The 9,384-nt window shown below is 40.8% G+C and overlaps 1 protein-coding gene across 1 annotated transcript in view; it reads left to right on the top strand.

The window, feature by feature from the left end:
- The window catches only part of ATP12A (ATPase, H+/K+ transporting, nongastric, alpha polypeptide), a 21,366-nt gene that overhangs the window by 8,247 nt on the left and 3,735 nt on the right, over nucleotides 1–9,384 (top strand). The window contains exons 9-19 of the mRNA XM_009333403.1: nucleotides 254–452; nucleotides 945–1,054; nucleotides 1,800–1,934; nucleotides 2,214–2,406; nucleotides 2,897–3,072; nucleotides 4,142–4,278; nucleotides 4,996–5,146; nucleotides 7,099–7,267; nucleotides 7,923–8,077; nucleotides 8,700–8,823; nucleotides 9,163–9,308. Coding sequence (XP_009331678.1) covers nucleotides 254–452; nucleotides 945–1,054; nucleotides 1,800–1,934; nucleotides 2,214–2,406; nucleotides 2,897–3,072; nucleotides 4,142–4,278; nucleotides 4,996–5,146; nucleotides 7,099–7,267; nucleotides 7,923–8,077; nucleotides 8,700–8,823; nucleotides 9,163–9,308 — 1,695 coding nt within the window. The remainder of the gene's footprint in view (nucleotides 1–253; nucleotides 453–944; nucleotides 1,055–1,799; nucleotides 1,935–2,213; nucleotides 2,407–2,896; nucleotides 3,073–4,141; nucleotides 4,279–4,995; nucleotides 5,147–7,098; nucleotides 7,268–7,922; nucleotides 8,078–8,699; nucleotides 8,824–9,162; nucleotides 9,309–9,384) is intronic.

Genomic DNA, 9,384 nt, shown 5'->3' with positions numbered 1-9,384 from the left:
CAGGTTCCTCTCAGCAGCAAATGTACTTGTGCTAGTTACAGCCAAACCTCTGACCTTAATAATGTTATTAAAAAAAGAAAAAAAGGCACTGCAGTCAACCAAAAGATAAATTTTAAAAAATGTTCTCATCCTAAAAAAAAAAACCAGCCACCAAAAAAACCCACAAAAAACCGAGCGGAACTATGTAACCTCACTGCATCATTGTGTAACTGTACCTCACTAACAGTGAGCTGAACTTCTTTACTTCTGCCAGGTGAGTCTGTCTCTGACAGCCAAGCGGATGGCAAAGAAGAACTGTTTGGTGAAGAACTTGGAAGCTGTAGAAACACTCGGTTCTACCTCCATCATCTGTTCTGACAAGACAGGGACCCTCACACAAAACAGGATGACTGTTGCTCACCTCTGGTTTGATAATCAGATCTACTCAGCTGACACCAGTGAAGATCAAACAAGTAAATATGGCTATGGGGGATCTGGGAAGGGGCAACTACTTGGATCAAACCTGTGGTGTTTCACACCTACCAGCTGTCAAGCTGATGTCAATGGGAATATCTTTTGATAGCTAAACCAGACATGTTTTCCTTCCACATAGAAGTGTGGTGTGCAACAAGAAAATCCCTTCTTAGCCATGTAGAAACGTGAAAAAAAGAATTAATATTTTACCTCCACTCACAGAAAGTATGTCTGGAGGAGGTTCTAATCCAGATCCTTTTGCCAACAGTAAACTTAGTAGGGAAATAAACAGAGAAGGATCATCTAAGCAACTTTGCCAGAACCGCTAACTGACAGATGTAATGGTTTGTGTCAAATTGTTTTTGTCACAGAACCTCTCAAAAGAACAATTTTCTTCTGCAAATAATTCAATCCTGTTGTTTAAAACTCAAGCTTCCACTTCCATCACGTAATATGCTAAGGGATGCAATATTTATTTTGCTTCCTCTCAGCCCAGCCTTTTGACCAAAGTTCTCCATCATGGACAGCATTATCAAAAATTTTAACTCTCTGCAACCGGGCAGAATTCAGACCAGGGCAGGAGAATCTCCCAATAATGAAGGTACTGCCTGCTTTGTATCAGCTTATTTCTCTTCCTCTGAAAGAACAATACGTGTAAGTTGTTCTGTTTGGCTTTAGTAATCTCCTTCATTTCACCACAGCAATCTTCTAAGTTACTATGAATAGTAGCATTACTGCTATACACTCACAAAAAGTTTAAGACGGGGGGAAAAACCCACAAAGCTAAGAGAAACTGTCCCTATGAGGAAAAAGACAATTCAGGTAGCAAGAATTTCTACGCTAATAATTACTACGCTATTAATTTAATATAGCAAGATAGAAAAGACAAACATGCCTTAATTAATGTCTTTACACATGACTGCTGAAGGTAGTAAATTCTGGTGACTAGACTACCAGAACAGATCCCCGATTTCTACTGTTTACTCCATCAATGCCTTCCTCAAAGTCACCTGATTTTGTGCATCAGTTAGCTTACCCATACATGCCTGCTGCTACCCTAGAACTGCATTACAAAGCTTCCACACAAACCTAAAAGTGATCACAAATCTTGTGCTTTCGCAGAATCAAGCGCTAATTTCATGTCTTTGCTGTAGCTTAGTTCTAGCAGCAAGTGCAAAACAGGTGTCCCAAATTTTTACTGTAATAACTTTCCAGGACAACCTGGATGTAGCTACGTAGATTCATTGCTGCTTAAGCATACAACATGTTATAGAAGCATGCAAGCTCCCCTGATGGAAGCGCAGAAGTATATGTGCTCTAAACTGTTTCTTCTTTTGTGCATACAGAGAGTTGTGGTAGGTGATGCCTCTGAAACAGCTCTGCTAAAATTTGCAGAAGTCATTTTGGGTGACGTCATGAATATTAGAGCACGGAACAAGAAAGTGGCTGAAATTCCTTTCAACTCTACCAACAAATTCCAGGTGTGTTTCATTTGTGGAAATTATGCCAGACTGTTTCCAACTTAAACCGTTTCTATCACTGGGTCTAACACAACTATTTGTGACCTCAAAGTCTTAATGGAGTAATTCAGTGGCAGAGGAAATCTAAGCTATAATAAACATAGTTCATTCCATTTGATAGAATGTATGATATCCTCATGGAAAAGAAGAAACATTACTTCCATGCAAAGTGATCAAAACTAGAAAAAAGTGAGGATCACATATGATCTTTCAAAATAATTTCATATTTGTGGCACACAGCTTTCCATTCATGAGACTGAAGATCCCAACGACAAACGCTTTCTGCTGGTGATGAAAGGTGCCCCAGAGAGGATTTTGGAGAGATGTAGCACTATCATGATCAACGGCAAAGAAGAACCACTGGACAGTGAAAAGGCAGAAGCTTTCCAAACAGCATACATGGAGCTGGGGGGCATGGGAGAGAGAGTGCTGGGTGAGTGCAACCAGAGGGACTATCAGAGAACCGCGGTGTAAAAATGGGGTTTTAAATCTTGGTACAATCCAGCGTGTCTGGACTTCATTCCTCTTGCAGTGGAGGGGAAAAAGGTAAGCATACAGCCTCCTAAGCAGAGTGTTAAAACCACACTGATGTGCTGTAAGCTCTCTGTGGCAGGGATGCCCTTACTGCTCTATACTGATGTTGATCTGCCACACTGCGCAGCCAAAAAAACTCCATAGGTAATCCACAAAGGAAAACATTCTTCCCTGCTGGCAGTATCACTAGCTTTGCCATGTGAAACACTGACTCTATATGAACTTTGATGTGAAGGTTATAATGGCAGGTTAAAAAATCCTCCACAAAAAGCTAATGGTTAAACGCACTGGAATTCTACAGACAAGAGCAAAGCCTGATGCTATATAGCAAGCTCTCCTCTTTCTCCCACTATTTCCTGTACTTTACATCAACTTAAGTTTCTTTTCAGGTTTCTGTCATTTGTACCTGCCTGAAAACGAGTTTCCAGACACCTACTCATTTGACACAGATTCCACGAACTTCCCAACCTCCAACCTGTGCTTTGTGGGGCTCTTATCTATGATTGACCCACCTCGTTCCACAGTGCCAGATGCTGTCTCAAAATGCCGCAGTGCTGGGATCAAGGTAGGGATTTTACAATGAAAAATACAGTGATTCTACAGAAAGACTCATGATAATATAACTTTTAAGATCTTCCACCACAATGTCATTAAGTATCTTTCTAGCAACAACTACCAAAAATCTAAACGTTTGTTAATACCATTCTACAATTGTAACCTAAAGAAACTACTTGAAGGCCCCAAGAGGCAAAACAGTTTAATTTACGTGGGAATCAGAGTATAGGAAGTGCACAGAACCCCAAAACTGGAAATCCAAATTTGGAAAAGCTCAGATACTGTCTCATCAGATTCATTTCTAGAATACAGAAACCATGCCAGCTAGAATTACTTGTTTGTAAACAGCGTAAGGTAACAGAAACAATTCTTGAGAAGGCATTAGGACACAGGGCTACACCTGTTATGAACTTTTATGCGTAGGAATCACTAATCTCAAAACTGTTCAAAGTTGAACCTGAAGCAGTAATTCTCCTGAATTGTTGAACCTGAAGCAGTCCTCCTAGGGGACCCACAAGTAAACTTTCAGCTCTAGGTAGAGAGGCAATCTAGGTAAAGAAAGGAAAACCAGTATTTGGAATTACTGAGCTCGGATGAGATGAATCACAAGTCCCAACCCTGATGAAATTTTCTGTATTCTGAAGGCAGATCTGGCAACTGGCAACTTTTTTCCAAGAAAAACAAGAAAAAACGGTGTCTTATCTGTCAGGACACCTCAGTCACAAAGGATCCATTTTAAGATGCAACATTCTAATGAACTCTCACCTTTGAGTATACCTAATATAAATTCTTATATAAAGGCTTCTTTATTCTGTATTATTCTAACCTTGCTGCCTGTGACAAGTTCTTCCTTTACAGCCCTGATAAAATAGTGCAATAACAAACGGTAGAGACCAGATGTCAATATAGAGCTAATTAAGTAATAGTCATAATCTGTCATCATTATGTACCTAGCACAGCTTTCCAAGTTCAGATTCTAAACTGCTTCCTGGTCTACAACAATAGATATTTCACCTTATCTCACTCCAGCCATTGCCTATAGATTTGTCACTCATGTTGAGTGCTTGTCCCTTCCTCAGGTTATCATGGTCACTGGCGACCATCCAATCACGGCTAAGGCCATTGCCAAGAGTGTAGGCATCGTTTCAGCCACCAGCGAGACTGTGGAAGATATTGCTAAGCGCCTCAACATTCCTGACGAGCAAGTCAACAGACAGTAAGAGCAAACAGAGTACAGGGGATTCCTATGGGTTCATTTTCTGAAAGCTATGCCTTCTCCCCCTACAACGCTTTTATAGCCTATTTCTAAATCACGGCTGCTTTTTGCTTTTCTGTTTCTTGATACATTCCCAAGTCATTGTGTCCAACCAACGTGTCATCTCTACTTAAATAACTATGCGTCTAGGTCAGTGGCTCTCATCTTCACTGGCTCTTGAAAAAAAGCTAGGAAATTATACTTTGCAGATCATGTTGGACTTTGCTGTCACTGCCCATTTGACAAAACACACACACAAAAAGCAAAATTCAGAATCACATGACCTAAGGACCATCAGTCCAAATTCCTCTTTCACCCGTTAAATGTGAAAAAAATAACATCATAAGAGAAAGATAAAAGCTGTTTACAGAAAAGATGTCTTCCTCCTCCACTGTCCCACCCTCCCACTCAGAGCCCTCTTTAAAATGCATTTTCTGCTGTTATGTCTGCTCAGGAGGAGGCTTCAATTACTCCCCTCTGTATCTAGGTAACTATAATTCACTCTGGATTTCTACACTGGCTTTCATTCAACACCTGCTGATTAACAACTAATGCTTTTGAAATTAACTCAACTTGCTGCTTTCCTTACTATCAAGCCTCATACATTCTATGAGTGCACTATTTTTATCTAAGCCTTTTGATTTGAAAATTTACCCAGCTTTCCCATGGCTCTTACAGAGAAGCTACAGCAGCAGTAGTTAATGGGATGGAGCTGAAGGATATGAGCTTGCAGCAGCTGGATGAAATCTTGTGTAACCACTCAGAGATAGTCTTTGCTCGGACATCACCCCAACAGAAACTGGTTATAGTTGAAGGCTGCCAAAGGCAGGTGAGTAAGAGGTGTAAAAGGTTACACACAGCTATGGCTAGAGGGCATTCATGAGGCAGTTGCTTTCCACAGATATCATCCCGGTGGTGAGAGGGTGGAAGCCAATTTCCAATGCTCTCTAAGCTCTGTTTATACTCTTTTCACTGTGCAAGAACATTAACAGATTGCCACGAACACTGACTGGACAGAATCCAAGCTACTCAAATTCCTGTTACAGACTCTGAACTCCTATTGACAAAATGAGCTTTTCCTAAATTTGATTGGCTTGGATCTGTCTTTTGCATGTAATTCTGAGAAGCTGCTGCTGTGCTGCACATAAAGCCTCCTGGGCAGAGACTGTACACTGTTTGTGAAGCAGCCTTGCCTCAGGAATTCTTTAAACCCAGATAAAAGCAACACATTACCACATCCTCTCATCTTATCTCTTGTGGCCATTTAAACCTATGCACTTCCTGCCCACAGGAATGTTTAGAAGCAAAACAAGCTATGAATCCCGCAAAACGTCATAGCGGGATTTATGTAGAACCAAGCCTTATCTATGTTACTTTCAGAGACTGTAAAGCAACCCACAGAAAGCAGGATTTAAAAAGACTTTGTCTCATCCACTGGCAATATTATGTAAAGGAGCATGGAGTGCAGCCAGCACAAGAGGCAGAAGGGGAAGAAATGACATGTATAGAGCTCTGAAAAAGACGCAAATTGTCATTGAAAGATTATCCCCTCAGATATGACATCTTCCAAGTAGATGCTGTGAATTGAAAGCCACGCTACTGCTGTGCCTGAACTTTGCAGAGAAGGAGATGCAGCGCAAGACATTATTTTATTTTTGTAATTACGCCAGAGCTAAGCTTTCCAATCAGCATTATCAGCTCTTCGGGTTTAAGCCTGAACTGCTTTCAGGAGAGTAAAAAAAAAAAAAAAAAAGATAAAATCTTTTTATGGCCTTTGGCAGACAGGGCACTGCTTAGACACCCACACTCCTAGTAGATTTGGCTCTTTAAAGGATGAAAAGGAACACCCTACCCCCCTCAACTCAAGCCAGCCAGTCTACATGCTATGTTTAGTACTTAGAGCTTGTAAGCCCTTCTGTACATGGCATTATTTATAGGTAGTGACACTGCGCTAAATCCCCACAGGGACAGGACATTCAGTATTTGTATTAATCAGTTTGCCAGGCTTTTTCCCCACTCAGAACACTCTGTATTGTTATAAAGCCATGAACTTTTGCATCAGCTAGAACAGGACCTTTAGCTGCAGTAGATGGTTTCACTGGAAGACAACAAAGAAGCTGAGTTGAATAATCAGTTTTCCATCTTTTGGATTACTAACGCAAATCTAGCATAGATTGGCAATGACCAGAAGTTGTTGGGATAGGATGAGAACGCTCTCTGACTGAACAGTTACATAATTTACAATTAAGATGAAAACTGACCGATTGTATAAGCACTTCACAAAAAAAACCCCCAACAAGGACAGAACATATTGTGTCAACTGAATCTCCCACAGATGCCAGAGATGAGCCTGGGTCTGCTCAGACAGGGGTAGACCATATATACATATAGACAGATGTCTAAATTTTTAAGCCCCCTTACATTCCACAGAAAAAATGCAATTAATCTGATCATTTCTAAGTGCATCTAATTTAGATGCCTACTCTTTAGGATGTAGTAAATCATATACCTGAATTTCCCATTTCTCTCTACTTTGAAGGGAGTCTAGATGACAAACTCAGATACAGACATCTGTCACACAAAAGTCTGAGGTTGCTGTATTAATCCTACCTAGCGTCTTGCTATGTTTTATGTGGGTACGAAGAGGATTCAGAACGTCATATCAGCATCTTTCTTCTAGAGATTTAAAGACAGGGAGTGTGCTGAGAGCAGACTGTCCTTAGGGGAAGATAGCACCATCTCCTCAAAAAACCCACATCTGGATCCTTTTGTGTGTTTCAGGGAGCAGTTGTTGCCGTGACTGGAGACGGAGTCAATGACTCCCCCGCTCTTAAAAAAGCGGATATTGGAATTGCTATGGGTATTGCTGGTTCTGACGCAGCTAAAAATGCAGCTGATATGGTATTGCTGGATGATAACTTTGCTTCTATTGTCACAGGAGTGGAGGAAGGTAAAAATAATGTTGCTATCCACTTTCTTAGCTGAAAGCTGCTGACAGCCACACAGCACTGGTGGGTCCTCCTGATCCTTCCCTCCTGCGCTCAACCCCCTTTTTTTCCTTCTGGATTTGGAAATGTGATTTTGGTATTTGGAAAAACTGGGAATTAATTCCGTTTATAGACACGACAAACAGACAATAAGGAAATCATCCCCCTCTCTCACACATTGCATCGGTCTGCTACCGCTGCTTGTTCAAGCTCCAGAGAAAAGCACTTCCCATCTTGTTCCTATGTAGTTCTGAGCCTCACAAAGATACAAAATTGTTTTCTCTACATTTTCACCTATGACAGTAACACACATTCCGCTCTTCTTTCACCATAAAGAGCTTGTGGTTTCCATTAAAACTACAGCATATTGTGGAACAGGACTTTTTCCTCAATCTGTCTCATTGAAAGACATTTTTTATTTTCACTTGAATTTTCAGAAGGCTCTAAGGGAAGGTAGGTTTATAGTTTAAAAAAAAAGAACAAAACGCATGAGGAAATGTATGAGGAAAGTAGACATAAGCAGTAAATGTTTTCACTTTGTTTAGTTAAAAATTGATTTTTTTTGTGGAAAACACTGTTGACTATTAGCTTTTACAGAAGTATTTTCTTTTTCTCCAGGCCGCCTGATCTTTGACAACCTAAAGAAAACAATTGCCTACACCCTGACTAAGAATATTGCTGAGCTCTGTCCCTTTCTCATCTACATTATTGCTAGCATTCCAATGCCCATTGGCACTATCACCATCCTATTCATTGACCTGGGCACAGACATCGTAAGTTGGGGTCTTTTCAGTTCTTTTCTGCTGAAATATCATGAGAAGTGAGAGGGGCTGGGTACAAAGGGACATAAAGAACACTGGAAGATTTCATTGCCTTACCCTGCAGCTGAGTAATAAGCTAGTGAAAGAGTAGAGGGCTAGATTAAAAGCAGCCAGGTATAGAGAAAGAAGAGTAGAAAAAAAACCTGCAGAAGGGGAGCAGAAAGAGAAAAGACTTCTGATCCATGCTGACAAGCAAAACTCTGCAGTGTGCAAAACAACAGTGTGTTTCAATCAAGGATTGTACAGATTGCTGCAGTTACTACAGAGGATGAATATCAGACATTTCATCACAGCCCAGTCCAAGGCTTCTGAAAGACCTTTTAATGTTTTCAGTGTCCTCTAGCCCTTTGTATTGTCATATGATCACCAGACTGACAAAACAGTTTCAGACTTCCCTCAAATCCTTTATACATGTCAAGAGAATGCTACACGGATCCTTCTTTCATTTGCTCTGTGTATACGGAAAAGGCAGGGTATGTCAACGGAACCACTTGAGAACTGAAACTTTTCTGATAAGCATCTGAGAAGCAGACAAATATTGCCACCAAAATCTGATGGTTTATTTCTGTTGTAGATCCCCTCTGTTGCATTAGCCTACGAAAAAGCTGAAAGTGATATTATGAACAGGAGACCTCGTAACAAAAGGAAAGACAGGCTGGTGAACGAGCAGCTCGCTGTATACTCCTATCTGCAGATCGGTAGGTTGGCCTGTTCTCTGAAGCACTATCTTGTATCAGCAAACCAAGACAGAATCAAGTCGATTCAATTTTTTAGAAAAGGGGGAGCTGAAACTCAACTCCTTCCACTGCCTTCCTAGGCAAACTTGCTAACTCCCTTCTGTTGCTCAGTATTCAACAATACAACAGGTTTTTACCTACAGAGGTCTAGAACCTTAGAGCACTAAGAGCTCTAAAAACTACCTTTAGACTCATAGCAAGTTTCATGCCATAGGAGATAGATCAACACTGATATCCAGCACATTCCCCAGTGCTCCTAAATTTTGCTTCTTCCTCATTTCTACCTCTTTGATTTTGCAGGTATCATGCAGTCAGTGGGAGCCTTTGTAACCTATTTTACCGTGTATGCTGAACAAGGTTTCCTCCCTTCCACGCTGCTTGGCGTGCGAGTCGACTGGGAAAACAATGCCATTAATGACTTTGAGGATTCATATGGACAGGAATGGGTAAAGAAGCACTGAAACATCCTTGCACTGTCTCTCACCCAACCGTTTCTTAAAAATTCTATTCTCTCCTTGCAAA

The sequence above is a fragment of the Pygoscelis adeliae genome, unplaced genomic scaffold (genome assembly GCF_000699105.1).
Source record: "Pygoscelis adeliae isolate BGI_AS28 unplaced genomic scaffold, ASM69910v1 Scaffold151, whole genome shotgun sequence".
In the NCBI taxonomy this organism is placed as follows: Eukaryota; Metazoa; Chordata; class Aves; order Sphenisciformes; family Spheniscidae; genus Pygoscelis; species Pygoscelis adeliae.
This window is presented reverse-complemented; position numbering and strand designations above follow the sequence as displayed.